The sequence below is a fragment of the Nerophis lumbriciformis genome, linkage group LG14 (assembly GCF_033978685.3).
Source record: "Nerophis lumbriciformis linkage group LG14, RoL_Nlum_v2.1, whole genome shotgun sequence".
Taxonomy (NCBI): Eukaryota; Metazoa; Chordata; class Actinopteri; order Syngnathiformes; family Syngnathidae; genus Nerophis; species Nerophis lumbriciformis.
The window spans coordinates 39,456,877-39,480,135 of record NC_084561.2 but is presented as its reverse complement, the minus strand read 5'-3'; the positions used below and the strand labels follow the sequence as shown (position 1 = coordinate 39,480,135).

The 23,259-nt window shown below is 40.4% G+C and overlaps 1 protein-coding gene across 1 annotated transcript in view; it reads left to right on the top strand.

Annotated features, from left to right (window-relative positions):
• The window catches only part of aspm (assembly factor for spindle microtubules), a 74,715-nt gene that overhangs the window by 11,674 nt on the left and 39,782 nt on the right, over positions 1-23,259 (top strand). Inside the window, exons 4-14 of the mRNA XM_061975544.2 lie at positions 2,793-2,885; positions 3,193-3,303; positions 5,481-5,627; positions 5,708-5,947; positions 6,008-6,075; positions 6,171-6,312; positions 13,145-13,275; positions 15,804-15,979; positions 16,065-16,210; positions 20,458-20,543; positions 20,631-20,843. Coding sequence (XP_061831528.2) covers positions 2,793-2,885; positions 3,193-3,303; positions 5,481-5,627; positions 5,708-5,947; positions 6,008-6,075; positions 6,171-6,312; positions 13,145-13,275; positions 15,804-15,979; positions 16,065-16,210; positions 20,458-20,543; positions 20,631-20,843 — 1,553 coding nt within the window. The remainder of the gene's footprint in view (positions 1-2,792; positions 2,886-3,192; positions 3,304-5,480; positions 5,628-5,707; positions 5,948-6,007; positions 6,076-6,170; positions 6,313-13,144; positions 13,276-15,803; positions 15,980-16,064; positions 16,211-20,457; positions 20,544-20,630; positions 20,844-23,259) is intronic.

Genomic DNA, 23,259 nt, shown 5'->3' with positions numbered 1-23,259 from the left:
AGGCAGGTAGCGAAAACGAAATTGAAGAAGAAACTGAAGCTATTGAGCCATATCGGTTTGAACCGTATGCAAGCGAAAACGACGCGACAGCCAGCGACACGGGAGAAAGCGAGGACGAATCCGGCGATCGCCTTCTAACCAACGATTGGTATGTGTTTGTTTGGCATTAAAGGAAACTAACAACTATGAACTAGGTTTACAGCATATGAAATACATTTGGCAACAACATGCACTTTGAGAGTGCAGACAGCCCAATTTTCATCAATTAATATATTTTGTAGACATACCCTCATGTCAGCAGGCCAGGGAAACTAGGGTCGATATTCTTCTCTTGATCATCTTCGGAACGGTGTGAGCCAAGACATCCAGGGGGTTTAGCTCGCTCGTCTGCGGGAACAAACTGCCGCCATTGCTTGCCGTGCTACCGAGGTCCTTTGTCCCTGAATTGCTCACACACTCCGGCAGATTCAATGGGGGTCTGGCGGCAGATTTCTTTGACTTTATCATTGGAAATGCATCTGCTTTGAGTGTCGCAGGATATCCACACATTCTTGCCATCTCTGTCGTAGCATAGCTTTCGTCGGTAAAGTGTGCGGAACAAACGTCCAATTTCTTGCCACTTTCGCATCTTTGGGCCACTGGTGCAACTTGAATCCGTCCCTGTTTGTGTTGTTACACCCTCCGACAACACACCGACGAGGCATGATGTCTCCAAGGTACGGAAAACAGTCGAAAACACGGAAAATAACAGAGCTGATTTGACTCGGTGTTTGAGAAAATGGCGGATTGCTTCCTGATGTGACGTCACGTTGTGACGTCATCGCTCCGAGAGCGAATATTAGAAAGGCGCTTAATTCGCCAAAATTCAGCCATTTAGAGTTCGGAAATCGGTTAAAAAAATATATGGTCTTTTTTCTGCAACATCAAGGTATATATTGACGCTTACATAGGTCTGGTGATAATGTTCCCCTTTAATCAATTACATGACAGTGTTTGCTTCTATTCTTTATACTAGTGTGGTACCTCTATTTTTCATTGATCAGCTCCTAATGATCCGTTGAAAACCAAAGCAATTTCACATTGTAAAAAAAATGCAAATCCAATCAATTTGTTCAAGACACCCAAAAATGTTACCAGAAGACCCAGTGTTTCTCATCTTTGTCGAAGTGCTGGCACTCTTGTTATATCCAAAAATTTATGAACAACACAATTGTGCTCACTGCTTGGTTTCAATCAGTCAATCAGTCAATGTTTATTTATATACCCGTAGCCCTAAATCACAAGTGTCTCAAAGGGCTGCACAAGCCACAACGACATCCTCGGTTCAGAGCCCACATAAGGGCAAGGAAAAACTCACAACCCAGTGGGATGTCAGTATGAGTGACTATGAGAAACCTTGGAGAGTACCGCAGATTTGGGTGACCCCTCGCCCCCCTCTAAGGGAAGACCGGATGCAATGGACGTCGAGTGGGGCTAACATAATATTGTGAAAGTCCAGTCCATAGTGGATGTAACATAATAGTGAGAGTCCAGTCCATAGTGAGGCCAGCAGGAGACCATCCCGAGCGGAGACGGGTCAGCAGCGCAGAGATGTCCCCAACCGATGCACAGGCGAGCGGTCCACCCCAGGTCCCGACTATCTTTCCATCAGTTTCTGCGTGAAACACCTTTTGCTTTTACAAAACTACAGAGGACAGCCAGTAAGCGCCATATTACCCGTCATTGTCTAGCTAGACTTATCGTAGCAGTGTGGTGCGTTCAATCACAAATTAGAAACATGGATTCTAAAGCTCTTTTGATCTCAATTGGACTATTACGAATGCTACAGTGTTATTTGGTTGTAGTTAATTTGCAGCTGTAGTCAATTTAAAAAAAAGGGACTATGTGTTTAATTGTGTAGAGGGACTATCGATGGACATTAGCGTTAGGCTGGAATCAGATATATTAATATTTCAATACAACATTTTGAGAAAGGTTCATCAACGTGCACTGTCCCTCCCAAATAAAATTTAAATGGAATCATACTAAAACTGAGACATATTTTTAGTAAAAATGTTGACCTAAAATGAAAACATACTAAAACTAGGGCGTAAACGAGGTACCACTCTATTTGCATAAAAAACTATATTATATTTGACTTTTGAATAAAAATAAGGACCATATCCTTTTTATTTGGTGTTTTTTTTAACTATATCTAGTAAGGATGTCAAAAAAATTTTTTTTCTAATAAATCGCGATACTTATTTCTCACGATTCTTAAAAAAAAAAAAAGATTCATTGATATCAAAAATCAATTTAAAAGATAAAATTACCTCTTTTTTTTTAAACTGTCCTTTCCAGCTAGGCAAACCATATTGTTGACGTAGACGCCCATATTTGCTGTACAGATAAGTAATACAACGTATCAAAGCTGTTTGTCTATTAGAGTGTAGTTAATTATATAACTGGCACCCAATGTTATTATAAAATATTGATTATTAATTGAGAATCGATTCTAAATCGAATCATTACCTCCAAGAATCGAATCAATTTGAATCGTGTGGTGCCTAAAGATTCACAGCCCTAAAATCTAGTGAATACATCGACTAGTTTATCTCTGTCTGGTGTTTAAAAAAAATTAGTATTCACAAATGTTGCACGGTAATAAGTAATTAGATTTTATTTTAGTTTTATACATAACAAAAACAATTCGAAATTGCATTTCGTTAATGATGTACAGCAATAACTGAAAGTGGATCGTGGATCGTCAACCTTTGTTTATTTATACTTATACTGTATATAATGTTTTTAAGGTTCTGTGCACTCCATGAAGACGTCTCTAAAGACCGCAAAATCATCAGTGCCTGCTCAGACAAAGACACAAAGCACCAAACTTGCCTCGCAAGGTATAATAACATTTTATTATGTTGTGTTATTGCATGAGAAATGTCTCCAATAATTCCATGCTACTACCGTATTTTTCGGAGTATAAGTCGCACCGGAGCATAAGTCGCACCTGCCAAAAATGCATAATAAAAAAGGGAAAAAACATATATAAGTCGCACTGGAGCCCGGCCAAACTATGAAAAAAACTGCGACTTATAGTCCGAAAAATATGGTATATGTACATTTACGCTACAAAGAAAACACATTTCGAGCTTGGCATGATTACTATGAACATTAAGTCCTTATACTGTATTGTAATGTTCACAGGCGCTGGCTTTCTGAGGTCATCCCGAGAATCGAGGGTCAAGGGTGTGAAGCCTGCAAGAGTTGCTGCTTTAGCACAGTCAAAGCTGACCTTCATCAAACCAGCTCAGACAGGTATTTGGCAAGCCGTTTTTTGTCCATATTTTGATCAATATTTACCTACTAACCAAACGTGTCCTTCTCAACCTAACCAGTCGAGGCTTTTGTTTGAGGTTTCTTCTTAGAGGGAGTTTTTCCCTGACTCCTTCGACAAGTGCTTACGTAGGTTTTAGTTAGTTTTCTTAGTGCTTTGAGATTAGGGTTTGGTATTGCAGTGTTAAGGTGGTGTCTCTCCAGGGGGAAGGGAGGGAGTGGGTGGGTGTAAGGAACAGCGTAACTCGGCCTGTCGCCATCACGTCTCCATCTCATCGCTGCCACCACAGCCTGGGGGGGCAGTAGACTACAGACTGTGGTGAAGTAGGCCGGCTTCGTCGCGTGAAGAAGCCTACCATTTTTGGTTGTGTTTTCCGCTCCATATGCTAAATGCCGATATACTATATATATCTCGATATTTTTTCCGTAAAGTAAAAACAATACACAAAACAGTCCTAGTTACCTGAGATACTAAGTATGTCATTATTATGACTTAGTAAGTCAATATTTTTGACTTAGTAATTTAATAAATCAAAAATATGATAAAATAATGACTTAGTAAGTCAAAAAAATGACATGTCAATTTAATGACTTACTGTAAGTAAGCGTTTGCAATAAGCATTTGAAAAAAGTTAAATGTGGGGCCACATGCTGACATACAGTATGCTCAACTCATGCTTAATTTATTACAGCATTTGGGAAGCCTGTAGTTGATTTTTATTATGTAAATGTTATATTTTTATCAACATGTGATAGCAGGGACCCTGCCATTCAAAACTAGGCTGCTACATTACTAATGATTAATGTAGCTATAGCTGAAAAAATAGTACAATAGGAGAGACTATTCATCCCTTAACACCATGGAGTTCATGTAGGCTTTATGATGCAGTTACATTAATATATCAATTATCAGAGACAGCTTCAGAAAACTCTTCATTTAACATAATGTCCTTTTTTGCTGCTTCAACACAGCTCAATCAACACAGAAAAAGGTAAAGTTAAATAACTTAGCTGTTAACTGTAGGTCAATAATGCTTGTCTTTCTCTCAGACAGACACACACACAGCACAGTGAGCTAAAGTTACGCTAAAAGCTAATTAGCCTTCACCTCAAGGACTGCGAGTGAGCTGAGCTGCCGCTTATGTGTCTAGAACGTCAACGGGCTCTCCCCATTATCATTTGGGGTGAGTCCGCTGCCTTATGCTCACCTGCTAAACACCTATCTGCTCACCCCACCGTCTCTCCTCTTTGCCTGTGCCGTGAGCACTGACTCCATGTGCTCTGAATACGCACTGCTGATTGGCTGTTACCGTTCTGCGTGTAACCAATCCGATGGTTCTGTGGGTGGGACAATGCTGGGTGCTGCAGAGACGTACTGACAGAGGCAGTGGCAGAACTAAGCGTAGCAGCTTGTTAAGACTTTAGTCTAGGCGGTGGCTTTTTGTTGTTAAGGCGGCCGCCTTAACAACAAAGCGCTGTGGGAAACCCTGTATTGTTTATATATTACGCAATACTAGTGCCAAATCGGTGTTTTGAAACAATGGTCGTGCCGGCTTAAAATATATATTTTTATTGTCACACCGCCATCCAGTGTTTTTGACAGATTACATTTGTGATCATAAATTTAATTACTTAATGATCTTGAACGTATAAGCATTGGTATGCCAATAATGCCCCTGTAACTACTGTACTTTGTTTTGTATGGATAGATACCCAAAACCAATGTGAATAGGTAGAATAATAAGTGTTATATTGTATTTTAGAGGGTCCCTATTATGCAAAACCAACTGTTTTTTACCTATTGGTACCTGCTGATGAGTATTTGACATCTACATTAGTCCCGAAAATTTTAGATCAAACAGTTACGGCATTGCAGAGATATTTATAAAATCATCCTGCCCTCTTTTATACTTCGGGGGAACGAGTTTTTGCAATTTTCCCATTTGTTAACCATATATGGTAGAGGTTTACCCAATGAGCTTTGCGCAGGCCCGCCATTGTAGTACGACGCTGTAATCAATAAGCTCCTTCTTTTTCTCTATCCTCTTATTGTGGGGCAGATCGGCTCGTACATGCACATGCATCCTCTGATGTTGCCATTTCTAATAAAAAGACATATTTCTTCCCCCTCAAAACAATATTTCATATGTTTCTTCAAGTCATACCAAGGCATCCACTTCCTTTTGCTGCCAAGAACATGTTCTATGACGAGAGATGGATTGAGAAGCAAGAGAGGGGATTTACATGGTGGCTTAACTACGTCCTGACCCCAGATGATTTTAAAGTCAACACTGAAATGACCAAAGGTGGCTTCTGTTAACACTTTGAGCAATACATCTATCCCTTTCTGTAATATAAATTTGAAGTATATGACATCTTTGTCTAGTGAGTGCTGCTTCCCTTACCATGGGCTGCAGTGATGAGTTCTGCATTGCCAAAGCTCCCACCAAAGAGGAGATGTCTTTCAGCACTTACACTGCCCGTCGAAAGTTAAACCGACTCCGCCGATCTGCCTGCCAGCTCTTCACCTCCGAGACTTTGGTCAAGGCCATTAAGAAGTTGGAGATTGAGGTGGAAGCAAAGAGGCTACTTATCCGCAAAGACCGCCATATTTGGAAAGATATAGGTAAAACTCACACCATTATTCTCTGGTATTTGGTCTTAATACATAAAACGTTTTTTTCAGGTGAACGACAAAAAGTCCTCAATTGGCTTCTTTCCTACAATCCATTATGGTTACGGATTGGTCTTGAGGTACAAATGTTTTGCTCTCCTTTTATCTCCAGTTATGTTATTGTATGATGCCACTATTCATGTAAACGCTGAATACAATTTCACTCCACACTCAGACAATCTTTGGGGAGCTCATCTCTCTGGAGAACAACAGCGATGCGATGGGTCTAGCTATGTTTATACTCCAGCGACTTCTATGGAACCCAGACATCGCAGCTGAGTTTAGGCACCCCAAAGTTCCTCATCTATACAGAGATGGTAAGACAGCTTTCAAGCTTTTATTCAGTCCCTCAAATAATTTGAAATGTCGTAGAATGCGCCATTTCCCGCAAATTCAACCAATCCCTGCAAATTTTGGCCAGTCAAGTTTGTCTCTGAGCGGCGCTCGAACCTGCACGCTAACTGTCAAATCCAAACATGTTTGTTTCTTGTGTAGACGAAGCAGAAACTGCAACCTATATTATCAATATGTAACTGCTCAAACGGCACAATTGTCATCCTCTTGTGTACCTTAGACCAGTGTTTTTCAACCACTGTGCGATACAGTCTGGTGTGCTGTGGGAGATTATCTACCGTATTTTCCGCACCATAAGGCGCCCTGGGTTATAAGCCGCGCCTTCAATGAACGGCATATTTCAAAACTTTGTCCACCTATAAGACGCCCCGCCCCGTGTTATAAGCCGCATCTAACTGCGCTAAAGGAATGTCAAAAACACAGTCAGATAGGTCAGTCAAACTTTAATAATATATTAAAAACCAGCGTGATGTGGGCGCGCACGGAGTCGTATATCAACATGGACGGAGCTGCGTGAAAAAAGCCACCCGGCCTCTTCGCGTAAACTTACCTTAACCACTCGCTCATCTTTTCTTCATCCATCCATCCCTTCGAGTTAGCTTTTATGATGACGCCGGCTGGAAAGGTCTCTTTTGGCTAGGTCTGCCTTTTGAATATCACCATGGGTGGAAGTTTCTGGCCATTAGCATGGCAAGCTAGAACCACAGTGAAGGATGACTTCTCATTCCCTGTGGTGCGAATATTCACCGTACGTGCTCCCGTTGTATCCACAGTGCGGTTCACAGGAATATCAAAAGTCAGTGGAACCTCGTCCATGTTGATAATGTTCTCTGGCCGGATCTTTTTTTCAGCTATCTTGTTTTTACAATATGCACGGAAAGTAGCCAGCTTTTCTTGAAAGTCTTTAGGCAGTTGCTGTGAAATAGTAGTCCGTGTGCGGATGGAGAGATTGCGTCTTTTCATGAACCGGATCCCTGTCGCTTAGTAGGAGCCATTTTGTGGTCTTTACAGATGTAAACACACAAAGGAAATGAAACGTAATATCCGCGCGCTTTTTCTTCTTCTACGCGGGCGGGTGGTTGCTTACAGTAGAAGAAGAAGCGCTTCCTGTTCTATGGGGGCGGGTGCTTACCTTGGCGGTTGCTTGCGTAGAAGAAGAAGCACTTCCTGTTCTACCGGGAAAAAAGATGGCGGCTGTTTACCGTAGTTGCGAGACCGAAACTTTATGAAAATGAATCTTAATATTAATCCATATATAAAGCGCACCGGGTTATAAGGCGCACTGTCAGCTTTTGAGAACATTTGTGGTTTTTAGGTGCGCCGTATAGTGCGGAAAATACGGTAATTTCACCTATTTGGGTTAAAACATTTTTTTGCGAACCAGTTGTTATAGTCTGCAAATGATGTGTTGTTGTTGAGTGTCGGTGCTGTCTAGAGCTCGGCAGAGTAACCGTGTAATACTCTTCCATATCAGTAGGTGGCAGCCGGTAGCTCATTGCTTTGTAGATGTCGGAAACAGCGGGAGGCAGGGTGCAGGTAAAAAGGTGTCTAATGCTTAAACCAAAAATAAACAAAAGGTGAGTGCCCCTAAGAAAAGGCATTGAAGCTTAGAGAAGGCTATGCAGAATGAAACTAAAACTAAACTGGCTACAAAGTAAACAAAAACAGAATGCTGGACGACAGCAAAAACTTACTGTGGAGCAAAGACGGCGTCCACAAAGTACATCCGAACATGACATGACCATCAACAATGTCCCCACAAAGAAGGATAAAAAACAACTGAAATATGCTTGATTGCTAAAACAAAGTAGATGCGGGAAATATCGCTCAAAGGAAGACATGAAACTGCTACAGGAAAATATAAAAAAAAAACAGGAAAAGCCACCAAAATAGGAGCGCAAGACAAGAACTAAAACACCACACACTGGAAAACAGCAAAAAAGTCCAAATAAGTCAGGGTGTGATGTGACAGGTGGTGTCGGTACACCTACTTTGAGACAAGAGCTATATTGATGCATGCTTGGTTATGGTTTAAATTCTTATCCAACAATTGCGACAACGACTTTTTACTGTCAACTGGGTTTTGTTTTAATGATTTCTGCTGCTGGTGTGCCTCCGCATTTTTTTCAAAGCAAAAAATGGGCCCTGGCTCAAAAAAGGTTGAAAAACACTGCCTTAGACCTACCGGTACTTCCGCCAAGCCTTTTATGCAGTGTATATTATTATATAAACGTTTACTGGCATCCTGACTTTCTAGTTTACTTGTATGTATATATTTATTTATCCAGAGTAAGTCAATTTAAAAAAAAATATATATATATAATTTCCAATGCTAACCAAACTAAGAGGACACATTCACACAATAGAGATGTTGAATTATGATGATAATCTCTCATTTACTAACAAAACTGACAGCTATAGATCACTCCCAACATTTCACAAAGGCTCCTAACGTGCGGGGGTAAATGTATGGGAGCATAAATTCATGTTTAAGACACTTTTCAGGCGTAAAATAAACATGGCGAATGTCTGCAACTTCTGGATGACAGAGCAGACAACTCTGTTGTCCACACATTGCAGACAGTACAGTCATTTGACAATGAGCTCTGACTGTGTTTTTACTGCCAACTACCGGTAGTGTCGACTTTTGAGTCTGTGTTGTATAAAATGAGTAAAGCATCAATAAAGACCACAATAATGTGTTTATATGTTAGGGATGTCCCGATCCAGGTTTTTGCACTTCCGATCCGATACCGATATTGTTTTTGTATTTCCGATCCGATACCGATACTGACCGATACTGGCCTATCCGAGCATGTATTAAAGTTTAAAGTTATTTAGCCTACTTAGTTGTCAGAATCATGTTGAAAAGGGTTTTAGTACTCTTGATAACAACTAGCCAGCTGAATTAGGGGAGTTTGAATAATACACAATGGTTGGTAACAAGAAACTGACCTGTTTATTCAAGGATAAACACAAAATAGACAAAATTATACATGACAAACAGAAATGGCATCATTGAACTAGGGCTGGGCGATATGGCCTTTTTTTAATATTGCGATATTTTAAGGCCATATTGCGATACACGATATATATCTCGATATTTTGCCTTAGCCTTGAATGAACACTTGATGCATATAATCACATCAGTATGATGATTCTATGTGTTTTGATTGATTGATTGAGACTTTTATTAGTAGGTTGCACAGTGAAGTACATATTCCGTACAATTGACCACTAAATGGTAACACCCGAATAAGTTTTTCAACTTGTTTAAGTCGGGGTCCACTTAAATTGATTCATGATACAGATATATACTATCAGATATATACTATCATCATAATACAGTCATCACACAAGATAATCACATTGAATTATTTACATTATTTATAATCCAGGGTGTGGAGGGGGGCGCCGGATGTAAGTGTCAAAAAGACAGCCAAAAGAGTTTGATATGAGAATAAATCTAAAGTTAAAATATAGGGTAGAAATGCACCCATTTGCAGGAAATGTAGTCTTGATTTTCAAAATTTTCTTTCAAGGCTTGCATGTCTACATTAAAACATTCTTCTTCATACTGCATTAATATATGCTACTTTTAAACTTCCATGCAGAGAAGGAAATCACAACTAAAAAAATCACTAATTTTTTCATACGGTGTTGATGTGGAAATTCTTGCCTCAGCATTTTGATGGTGTGGACGTGTGGCACCGAATGGAGATAAGCGTCTCGACAGACGTCACAATATTTGAACAATGATGACGAAAACTGTTTTCTCTGTCGTGTCTGTGTGTCGAAAATTGTTATGCGCTTATTTTTTTATTTGATTTTGTGCGTGGCATAGATTTGCTATGCGCAGAGGACGCTTAAACAGTGCGCAATTGCACAGGCGAGCACCTTAGAGGGAGCGTTGCTCGCACGACTGCGCTAGCATCACAGCTAACATTAGCCATGCTGCTACCTCTCTGCTCGGGGAGGACGTATACGTATGTGACGTATGACGTGACAGTATGTGACGTATGTCGTGACAGTATGTGACGTGTGTCAGAAGGTGCACTTGCTGTCTGTGAGAGGGAGACACAGGAAAGAGTGTAATGCCAGCAGCTAAAAGCAACTGTGTGAGAATTCATAGACGTGTGGATGTGTTGAAGGTGTGCTGGAAAATGCGGAACGGAAATTACGGAGCAGCAGAAAAGTGAAATGTATTATTTAAATCGGTGCGTTGGAAAACCAGGACCGGAGTTTTTTTTTTAACTGGATCTGGATCGGCATTTTCCCATGCCTTGCCGATACGCAATTTTTGGCAAATATTGGCAGCCGATCCGATCCAAATATCGGATCGGGACATCCCTAGTATATGTATGTGTAGATGTATGTGTATATACTGTATATCAATCTCAAAATAGAGTATATTCTTAAAATATGCAAAGGGACAATAAAATGATCTCTGTGCTGCAGTTTGGACGCCCTGTGACTTACTTCAAATCCGTTTTATACTCTAGAACACTGGTGTCAAACTCATGGCCCGGGGGCCAAATCTGGCCCGTCACATTATTTTATGTGGCCCGCGAAAGCCTGGAAATAATATGCATAAATAAAATGCTTAATCTTTTCATTACTAAATATGTTTTTTTTTTTTCCCCTTTTGACATTAAAAATGATGTACTGCATGTAATTGCATATCTTTTTAACATTCAATATTATCAAAATCAAAATATTATATTATGTATTCCAAAAATATTTTTTGTTAAAATAAAGGGTTCCCTCCGGGTACTCCGGCTTCCTCCCACCTCCAAAGACATGCACCTGGGGATAAGTTGATTGGCAACACTAAATTGGCCCTAGTGTGTGAATGTGAGTGTGAATGTTGTCTGTCTATCTGTGTTGGCCCTGCGATGAGGTGGCGACTTGTCCAGGGTGTACCCCGCCTTCTGCCCAATTGTAGCTGAGATAGGCTCCAGCGCCCCCAGCGACCCCGAAGGGAATAAGCGGTAGAAAATGGATGGATGGATGGAACAAAGATAAATACTGTGATGAGTTGGCGACTTGTCCAGGGTGTACACCGCCTTCCGCTCGAATGCAGCTGAGATAGGCTCCAGCACCCACCGCGACCCCGAAAGGGACAAACGGTAGAAAATGGATGGATACTGTACTTAAGTATCTGCTTGACTTATGTTTACATTAAAAATTGTAGACTGTAAAATGGACAATAGATTTTACGGTTAAATTCCGCCGACTGAGTTTTTGTACCGTAAAATCAACATTGGTACTGTTTTTTTTCCATATACAGTAAGACACTAAAACATTAAAAAACTAACAAAAAAACATTAAAACAACTTACGGTACACCCCCCCCCCCACACACAAAAACTGGCAGCTCTGTTGCTTGAATTTTACCTCTAAAAATAGTGGTATTATTTTAATTTTTTATGTTGTAAAAAACCCACTGATTTTACTGCAAAATTCTGCTGAGCTGCCAGTTTTTAAAGTAAAATTTAAATATTTTTTTGCAACTTAATAAAAAAAAAAAAATATGTATATGTATATATATGTATATGTGTGTGCGTGTATATGTGTGTATATATATATATATATATATATATATATATATATATATATATATATATATATATATATATATATATATATAATGTGTGTGTATATACAGGTAAAAGCCAGTAAATTAGAATATTTTGAAAAACTTGATTTATTTCAGTAATTGCATTCAAAAGGTGTAACTTGTACATTATATTTATTCATTGCACACAGACTGATGCATTCAAATGTTTATTTCATTTAATTTTGATGATTTGAAGTGGCAACAAATGAAAATCCAAAATTCCGTGTGTCACAAAATTAGAATATTACTTAAGGCTAATACAAAAAAGGGATTTTTAGAAATGTTGGCCAACTGAAAAGTATGAAAATGAAAAATATGAGCATGTACAATACTCAATACTTGGTTGGAGCTCCTTTTGCCTCAATTACTGCGTTAATGCGGCGTGGCATGGAGTCGATGAGTTTCTGGCACTGCTCAGGTGTTATGAGAGCCCAGGTTGCTCTGATAGTGGCCTTCAACTCTTCTGCGTTTTTGGGTCTGGCATTCTGCATCTTCCTTTTCACAATACCCCACAGATTTTCTATGGGGCTAAGGTCAGGGGAGTTGGCGGGCCAATTTAGAACAGAAATACCATGGTCCGTAAACCAGGCACGGGTAGATTTTGCGCTGTGTGCAGGCGCCAAGTCCTGTTGGAACTTGAAATCTCCATCTCCATAGAGCAGGTCAGCAGCAGGAAGCATGAAGTGCTCTAAAACTTGCTGGTAGACGGCTGCGTTGACCCTGGATCTCAGGAAACAGAGTGGACCGACACCAGCAGATGACATATATATATATATATATATATATATATATATATATATATATATACCGGTATGTATGTATGTATGTATATATATATATATACCGGTGTGTGTGTGTGTGTATATATATATATATATATATACTTAAAAAAAAAAAATATTGTTTATGTATTTTTTATCTATATATATTTTTTTAAATAATATATATATATATAAAAAATACATCAACAATATTTTTTTTTTTAAGTTGCAAAAAAATATTTAAAAAAACAACTCATTGTTAAAAGCGGCCCTCTGAGGGCAACCATAACTGCGCTGTGGCCCTCAATGAAAATGAGTTTGACACCCCAGCTCTAGAACAACTAACCGGTACTGTCTGTGTACAAATACCAATTGTTTCACATTTAGTACCCTCTGTATTATCTCTCCTGTATAGGCCACGAGGAGGCGCTGTCTTGCTTCACTCTGAAGAAGCTGCTCTTGCTGGTGTGTTTCTTGGACAAGGCCAAAGAGTCTCGCCTGATGGAACATGACCCATGTCTGTTCTGCATGGATGCAGAGTTCAAGGTAGGCCAGGGAGTCCCAGCGGATGTTGGTTTTAGCCATTAAAATAAATCTCTTTGAAACCACTTTTGCAGTTCATGAATGGTTGAGCTTTAGGCAAAGTTCTCAGGCATATAAGACACATTTATGGTTGGCATGGTGTTTTTTGTATGGACATGCTGAACAAGTATTAAGGAGCACCACATGTTAAATGGGCTAAATATAGGTGCTGTATGGGAATCTTAGTTAATACTTTAAAAAATTAAAAGAAAATACTGTATCGTTTCCAGACCAGTGCCAAGCAATTTAAAAACAAAAGCTTAATTGACACAAGTGGCTTTGTATTGTAATCATACTGCTACTGGAAACAACTTAAACTAAAATCCTCTTAAGCATCATCATTGTTGACAATTAGAGATAAATGCTTTAAAATGTACCGTAATATCGGAAATTATCGGTATCAGTTTCAAAAAGTAAAATGTATGACTTTTTAAAACGCCGCTGTACTGAGTGGTACACGGACGTAGGGAGAAGTACAGAGCGCCAATAAATCTTAAAGGGGAACATTATCACAATTTCAGAAGGGTTAAAACCATTAAAAATCAGTTCCCAGTGGCTTATTTTATTTTTCGAAGTTTTTTTCAAAATTTTACCCATCACGCAATATCCCTAAAAAAAGCTTCAAAGTGCCTGATTTCAACCATCGTTATATACACCCGTCCATTTTCCTGTGACGTCACACAGTGATGCCAACACAAACAAACATGGCGGATAGAACAGCAAGATATAGCGACATTAGCTCGGATTCAGACTCGGATTTCAGCGGCTTAAGCGATTCAACAGATTACGCGTGTATTGAAACGGATGGTTGTAGTGTGGAGGCAGGTAGCGAAAACGAAATTGAAGAAGAAACTGAAGCTATTGAGCCATATCGGTTTGAACCGTATGCAAGCGAAACCGACGAAAACGACACGACAGCCAGCGACACGGGAGAAAGCGAGGACGAATTCGGCGATCGCCTTCTAACAAACGATTGGTATGTGTTTGTTTGGCATTAAAGGAAACTAACAACTATGAACTAGGTTTACAGCATATGAAATACATTTGGCAACAACATGCACTTTTTAGAGTGCAGACAGCCCAGTTTTCATCAATTAATATATTCTGTAGACATACCCTCATCCGCTCTCTTTTCCTGAAAGCTGATCTGTCCAGTCCGGTTGAAAATGCATCTGCTTTGAGTGTCGCAGGATATCCACACATTCTTGCCATCTCTGTCGTAGCATAGCTTTCGTCGGTAAAGTGTGCGGAACAAGCGTCCAATTTCTTGCCACTTTCGCATCTTTGGGCCACTGGTGCAACTTGAATCCGTCCCTGTTCGTGTTGTTACACCCTCCGACAACACACCGACGAGGCATGATGTCTCCAAGGTACGGAAAACAGTCGAAAAAAACGGAAAATAACAGAGCTGATTTGACTCGGTGTTTGAGAAAATGGCGGATTGCTTCCCGATGACGTCATCGCTCCGAGAGCGAATAATAGAAAGGCGTTTAATTTGCCAAAATTCACCCATTTAGAGTTCGGAAATCGGTTAAAAAAATATATGGTCTTTTTTCTGAAACATCAAGGTATATATTGACGCTTAAATAGGTCTGGTGATAATGTTCCCCTTTAAATCACATAATATCTACGGCTTTTCACACACAAGTGTGTGGTCAACAGCCATACAGGTCACACTGAGGGTGGCCGTATAAACAACTTTAACACTGTTACAAATATGCGCCACACTGTGAACCCACACCAAACAAAAATGACAAACACATTTCGGGAGAACATCCGCACCGTAACACAACATAAACACACAACAGAAACCCTTGCCCCCACCAACACCTCAACCTCCTCATGCTCTCTCAGGGAGAGTATGTCCCAAATTCCAAGCTGCTGTTTTGAGGCATGTTAAAAAAATAATGCACTTTGTGACTTCAATAATAAATATGGCAATTTTTTTCCATAACTTGAGTTGATTTATTTTGGAAAACCTTGTTACATTGTTCAATGCATCCAGCGGGGCATCACAACAAAATTAGGCATAATAATGTGTTCATTCCACGACTGTATATATCGGTATCGGTTGATATCGGAATCGGTAATTAAGAGTTGGACAATATCGGATATCGGCAAAAAAGCCATTATCGGACCTCTGTAATTATAACTAGTGTCTACATTTAAATGTGTATGGTATTAAATTAGGAAAACATTAATACAGGATTTGTTTTCCATTAGTTGTTGAAATGATGTGCTTTTTGGGGTTAAGGTTACATGGAAACCTTTAAACATTGATAATAAATTCATAAAATCGCAACGATCGCAAATATTGAAATGAAAAAAGGCTTAAAACTTTTGCCACAACTTTCTGAAAAAGTTGCTGCAAATTGAAGCATTTTAAACCACAGCAATCTCAAAAAAAAGCCTGCAAAATCCTCAAGGTACTGTTCATTGTTATATTTGTTTCCCATAGATACCCATAGTTTTATTTATTTTATTTTTAATAGAAAAGTAAAGACCTGCTGCTCGCTTTCTCGAGAGACTTTCTAAGCGGAGAGGGGATCCTGCCTCGCCATCTTGGCTACCTGGGACTACCCGTCTCCCATGTTCAAACTCCCCTCGACGAGTTCAACTTTGCCGTGGGGAATTTGGCAGTTGACTTAAAATGCGGAATTCGACTTGTGTAAGTAACTCCCTTTTTTAAATGTAATTCTTTATCACAACTTTACTATCGTTTTTATTTTCCTGATTTGTTTTTCTGTCCTCAGGAGGGTCATGGAGCTGCTCATAAAGCAGTGGGGCTTGTCAGCCAAGCTTCGACTGCCAGCCATCAGCCGCCTGCAAAAAGTCCATAACGTAGATATCACTTTCCAAGTCCTCAAAAGCAGAGGGGTGGACCTCAAGGATGAGCTTGGTAAGTTGAATGCAGAACTTTATCATTTCACTAGTGAGATTGTTTTCTCAGTTAGAGACATTTCTGCTTCCTTGCGACCTCTTAATGCCGACAATAACGGACACGTTGTTAAATTATAACCTTTTTAGAATAGTATATTATATGAGAGATACATCTGTCTTTTTTGTCTATTGGAAAGATGGCTTTGAGCTAGGCAGCAGTCATTTCTTAGGGATGATGTTTGATAAGAAATTATCGAGTTCGAGCCTATTATCGAATCCTCTTATCGAACCGATTCCTTATCGATTCTCTTATCGAGTCCAGATTAGGGATGTCCCGATCCAGGATTTTGCACTTCCGATCCGATACCGATATTGTTTTTGCATTTCCGATCCGATACTGACCGATACCGATACTGGCCTATCCGAGCATGTATTAAAGTATAAAGTTATTTAGCCTACTTAGTTGTCAGAATCATGTTGAAAAGGGTTTTAGTACTCTTGATAACAACTAGCCAGCTGAATTAGGGGAGTTTGAATAATACACAATGGTTGGTAACAAGAAACTGACCTGTTTATTCAAGGATAAACACAAAATTATACATAACAGAAATGGCATCATTGAAACTATGGCTGGGCGATATGGCCTTTTTTTAATATTGCGGTATTTTAAGGCCATATTGCGATACACGATATATATCTCGATATTTTGCCTTAGCCTTGAATGAACACTTGATGCATATAATCACAGCAGTATGATGATTCTATGTGTTTTGATTGATTGATTGAGACTTTTATTAGTAGGTTGCACAGTGAAGTACAATTGACCACTAAATGGTAACACCCCAATAAGTTTTTCAACTTGTTTAAGTCGGGGTCCACTTAAATTGATTCATGATACAGATATATACTATCAGATATATACTATCATCATAATACAGTCATCACACAAGATAATCACATTGAATTATTTACATTATTTATAATCCAGGGTGTGGAGGGGGGTGCCGGATGTAAGTGTCAAAAAGACAGCCAAAAGAGTTTGATATGAGGAATAAGTCTAAAGTTAAAATATAGGGTAGAAATGCACCCATTTGCAGGAAATGTAGTCTTGATTTTCAAAATGTTCTTTCAAGGCTTGCATGTCTACATTAAAACATTCTTCTTCATACTGCATTAATATATGCTACTTTTAAACTTTCAGGCAGAGAAGGAAATCACAACTAAAAAAATCACTAATTTTTTCATACGGTGTTTATGTGGAAATGTTTGCCTCTGCATTTAAATGGTGTGGGCGTGTGGCACCGAATGGAGATAAGCGTCTCGACAGACGTCACAATATTTGAACAATGATGACGAAAACTGTTTTCTCTCTTGTGTCGGTGTGTCGAAAATTGTTATGCGCTTATTTTTTTATTTGATTTTGTGCGTGGCATAGATTTGCTATGCGCAGAGGACGCTTAAACAGTGCACAATTGCACAGGCGAGCACCTTAGAGGGAGCGTTGCTCGCACGGCTGCGCTAGCATCACAGCTAACGTTAGCCATGCTGCTACCTCTCTGCTTGGGGAGGACGTATACGTATGTGACGTTTGACGTGACAGTATGTGACGTGTGTAAGAAGGTGCACTTGCTGTCTGTGAGAGGGAGACACAGGAAAGAGTGAGAAGAGCCTGTCGTGTAATGCCAGCAGCTAAAAGCAACTGCGTGAGATACCACAGACCTGTGGATGTGTTGAAGGTGCGTTGGAAAACACGGACCGGAGTTTTTTAAAAAACTGGATCTGGATCGGCATTTTCCCATGCCTTGCCGTTACGCAATTTTTGGCAAATATCGGCAGCCGATCAGATCCAAATATCGGATCGGGACATCCCTAGTTGGATCATGTTTTGTTTAGTTATGTTCTGTCAGTTTTGGACTTCCTTAGTTGTTTTGTGCACTTCGGGGGTTTGTTTTAGTCACCATGGTTACTTAGGATTTTCACCTGCCTTGTTCGTGCACCTGTTGCTTATCAGAGACTCTATTTAAGCTTGCCTTTTCCGGTCACTCGTCGTGGCTTCATTGTTTGCATTTGCAACAGTTACGTTGGCATTCTGTTTTTCGAGCTCATGATTCCTGTGCTAAAGTTACCTTAGCTTCTAGTATTCCTGTGCTAAGTAAGTTTTTGCTTTAGCTTCTCGTGCGAACGGCACGCTTTCCTTTTGTTTCGTTCCTGTCTGTTGTAATGTGTATGATTTATGAGAAATAAATCATCTCCTACCTGCAGCCGTCAGTTTTGCGTCCCGGGAACGAACTGCTGCACCCCACCGTGACCAATGACTGAGCTACGTGACGTCATTTCTTGTGATGTCTCACGGGGCATTTCTGGTCGGGATAGGATTCGTTCCCAGGGATTCGAATAAAGAACCAACTCTTTTTCTTTACTATAGTGGTCCCGATAACGGGTACCGGTTCTCAAAAAGGGATTCGAGTCCGAGGACTCGGTTCTTTTCTTATCGAACAACCCGGGAAAACCGGGTTCATCATCCCTAGAAACCACCATTACATGTTATGTAGACCAAAGAAGAAAAGAAAAAAAAGACTCCTTTAATGCGCCCTATAATCCGGTGCGCCTTATATATGAAAAAAAGATCAAAAATAGGCCATTCATCGGCAGCGCGCCTTATAATCCGGTGCGCCCTATGGTCCGGAAAATACGGTAGCTATTCCAGGCCCACCAGGGATGATACTTGTAAGAAGTGTAGTTTATTTGCTGCCTTAAAGCGAGGATTGCAGACTTTGAAGTGGTTTTGCACCGTGGAGGTAAATTAGTCTCTTGTTGTTCGCTTATCGCTGTCAAATTTGCAGACACAGAATGTGTCATCAACATGCGTTATCACGATATAACGAGGGTATTAAATGGTTGTTTTGCTTGCCGTAACCTGCATTCTTTTTTCAACATTTTAAATTGCTGTTTTACCGTGTTTGCATTGATAAAAATTTGTCACCACACAGATCAAGGCTCACATAAACCCACCACTCTCATGTGCGCTTTATTACATCGGCCGTGCGTAAACCATGTCCACCTATTTTAAAGTATTGTGTACTCATGCGGTCTGCATTTTTAAAATAAATGTTTATTAGTTACACATTTATTAAAACTAGAGATGTCCGATAATGGCTTTTTTGCCGATATTCCGATATTGTCCAACTCTTAATTACCGATTCCGATATATACAGTCGTGGAATTAACACATTATTATGCCTAATTTTGTTGTGATGCCCCGCTGGATGCATTAAACAATGTAACAAGGTTTTCCAAAATAAGGGCTTCTGGGTATTTGTTCTGTTGTGTTACGGTGCGGATGTTCTCCCGAAATGTGCTTGTCGTTCTTGTTTGGTGTGGGTTCACAGTGTGGCGCATATTTGTAACAGTGTGAAGTGAAGTGAATTACATTTATATAGCGCTTTTTCTCAAGTGACTCAAAGCGCTTTACATTGTGAAACCCAATATCTAAGTTACATTTAAACCAGTGTGGGTGGCACTGGGAGCAGGTGGGTAAAGTGTCTTGCCCAAGGACACAACGGCAGTGACTAGGATGGCGGAAGCGGGGATCGAACCTGCAACCCTCAAGTTGCTGGCACGGCCACTCTACCAACCGAGCTATACCGTCCCGTGTTAAAGTTGTTTATACGGCCACCCTCAGTGTGACCTGTATGGCTGTTGACCAAGTATGTGTGGCATTCACTTGTGTGTGTGAAAAGCCGTAGATATTATGTGACTTGGCCGGCACGCAAAGGTAGTGCCTTTTAAGGTTTATTAGCGCTCTGTACTTCTCCCTACGTCTGTGTACACAGCGGTGTTTTAAGAAGTCATCAATTTTACTTTTTGAGACCGATACCGATAATTTCCGATATAACATTTTAAAGCATTTATCGGCCGATAATATCGGCAGTCCGATATTATCGGACATCTCTGTCTATCTGAAGTGGCGACTTGTCCAGGGTGTACCTCGCCTTCTGCCTGAATGCAGCTGGGATAGGCTCCAGCAACCCTGCGACCCTGAGAGGGAAAAGCGGTAGTAAATGAACGGATGGATGGATTAATCAAAGCAGCAGAATATAAATTGAAGCCGTTTTCCAAATGGATTAATCGTTGCAGCCATGAATGTTTATGTGCGATCTGATCCTTTGTGTGGTGTAATGTGTGCAACATACACCAGAGTAAAAATCAAATATCTCTTAAGGAATTAAAATGAGAAGGTACATAAATCTTGTCCTTTATTTTCAGGCCAGATCATAGATTCCAGAGACATTGTGGATGGACACAGAGAGAAGACATTGAGCCTCTTGTGGAAAATAATTTTTTCGTATCAGGTATATCACATTCTCTGATTAGTAAGGCACAATTTGAACAATTTGCAGTATTATCTGAAATCCTATACATTTATATATGATATATAGGTGGAAGTGATTTTGGATGACGATCTTATGAGGGAGGAGATTGGCTTCCTGAGGAGAACGCTATGGACGAAACAGAGATTGGCTTCTTTGAAGGCTGATCGAGGTCCAGACTCCAGCGCGCCAAAGCCCCAGGTGCCCTATGAACACAGCAGCACTAAGGTGGCTCTGCTGATGGAGTGGACCCGATCTGTGTGTGACTTCTACAACCTGAAGGTGCGTTTGGAAAATCGTGTTTTCACAGGTTTTGGTTTTTTTTTCTAACAAAATACTCTGTTATTATCAGAAGTTGACACACACTAACCTTTTTCACTGAGGGCCGCACACGGAAAAATCTGAGAATAAAGGATGCAGGGGACATTTTGATATTTTTCCATTTTGAAAACCAATACATAAGTTAAAACACTGTTTTTACAGCCAGCATTTCCACTTTTTCCTGTTACATTCCATCAGTTTGCTTGCTTGTTTTTGGAATGTGCCGCATGCTGTGAAAAATGCATACCTGCCAACTACTCCGGTTTTCCCGTAATTAGTACGGTTTTCATCAACCTATTCCGGGTTACGGTTGCAGTGATAAAAGATATGGTTTTTCATTAATTAAATTTTTTTTTTTTTTTTAAAGTTTTATTCACGAAATCGCGTAACAACAATGACAATCGACACTGCTTCCCGTAACTTCCTATCGAGCCACTCCGAATGCCATGCGCGAGGCTATTTATAGCACCGCTGCCAAGCACGAGGCACCTGTTGCCATTGTTTCCAAACGAGCGAACGATCATGGAATCAGCCGGAGAAAAATCGCAAACGAGTCTTAAACCGAAAAGAAAACTGCAGTCATTCCGTGAAGAATATTCAAAAGCCTATCCGGGAATAATTATCCGTTCCAAAAAGGGTGAAAACTACGCGAATTGCACCTTGTGCAGACAAGATTTTTCGAATCGGACACGGAGGAATTAGCGATGCAAAAAAACACAAGTCTAATGCCGTTGCTAGCGATACAATTGGAAAACTTTCACACTCAAAACTTTTGAGTTTTGAGTGTGTTCTGCAAAAATGTGGTCAACTTGAAAGTCAGTGCTGTTAGTTGCAGCTATTAGCTGTGTTGTTAGCGTTGCGTGTCTTGCGCCATCATTGCACAGTGCTCACAAACCTCACCAAAGTCATGTGAAGCTGTGTTGTTGATGTCGAAGATGAAGTGCGTCAATAAAGTTTATGTCCACTTAGCATTGCCTGGACATCTGCTGATAGCAGTCTTGTTAGCATTAAGTGGCGCTCCGAGTCTCATCGAGTCCTGCTAAATCCTGCTGTTGCTCATCTTATTGATGAGGCAGGAGTCCGAGATTAAATCTTTCAAATGTTGGTCAGCTTGATTGTGGCGGAAATATTAGTGCTGAGATTAGCCGCTGTGTTGTTAGCATTTTCACCCTTAAAAGGGAACATTATCACAATTTCAGAATTGTTAAAACCATTAAAAATCAGTTCCCAGTGGCTTATTTTATTTTTCGAAGTTTTTTTCAAAATTTTACCCATCACGCAATATCCCTAAAAAAAAAAAAAAGCTTCAAAGTGCCTGTTTTTAACCATCGTTATAAACACCCGTCCATTTTCCTGTGACGTCACATAGTGAAGCCAACACAAACAAACATGGCGGAAAGAACAGCAAGCTATAGCGACATTAGCTCGGATTCAGACTCGGATTTCAGCGGCTTAAGCGATTCAACAGATTACGAATGTATTGAAACGGATGGTTGTAGTGTGGAGGCAGGTAGCGAAAACGAAATTGAAGAAGAAACTGAAGCTATTGAGCCATATCGGTTTGAACCGTATGCAAGCGAAACCGATGAAAACGACACGACAGCCAGCGACACGGGAGAAAGCGAGGACGAATTCGGCGATCGCCTTCTAACCAACGATTGGTATGTGTTTGTTTGGCATTAAAGGAAACTAACAACTATGAACTAGGTTTACAGCATATGAAATACATTTGGCAACAACATGCACTTTGAGAGTGCGGACAGCCCAATTTTCATCAATTAATATATTCTGTAGACATACCCTCATCCGCGCTTTTTTCCTGAAAGCTGATCTTTCCCGTTTTGGAGTTGATGTCAGCAGGCCAGGGAAGCTAGGGTCGATATTCTTCTCCTGATCATCTTCGGTGGCATAAGGGACGGTGTGAACCAAGACATCCAAGGGGTTTAGCTCGCTCGTCTGCGGGAACAAACTGCCGCCATTGCTTGCCATGCTACCGAGGTCCTTTGTCCCTGAATTGCTCACACACTCCGGCAGATTCAATGGGGGTCTGGCGGCAGATTTCTTTGACTTTATCGTTGGAAATGCATCTGCTTTGAGTGTCGCAGGATATCCACACATTCTCGCCATCTCTGTCGTAGCATAGCTTTCGTCGGTAAAGTGTGCGGAACAAACGTCCAATTTCTTGCCACTTTCGCATCTTTGGGCCACTGGTGCGATTTGAATCCGTCCCTGTTCGTGTTGTTACACCCTCCGACAACACACCGACGAGACATGATGTCTCCATGGTACGGAAAACAGTCGAAAAAACGGAAAATAACAGAGCTGATTTGACTCGGTGTTTGAGAAAATGGCGGATTGCTTCCCGATGTGACGACAC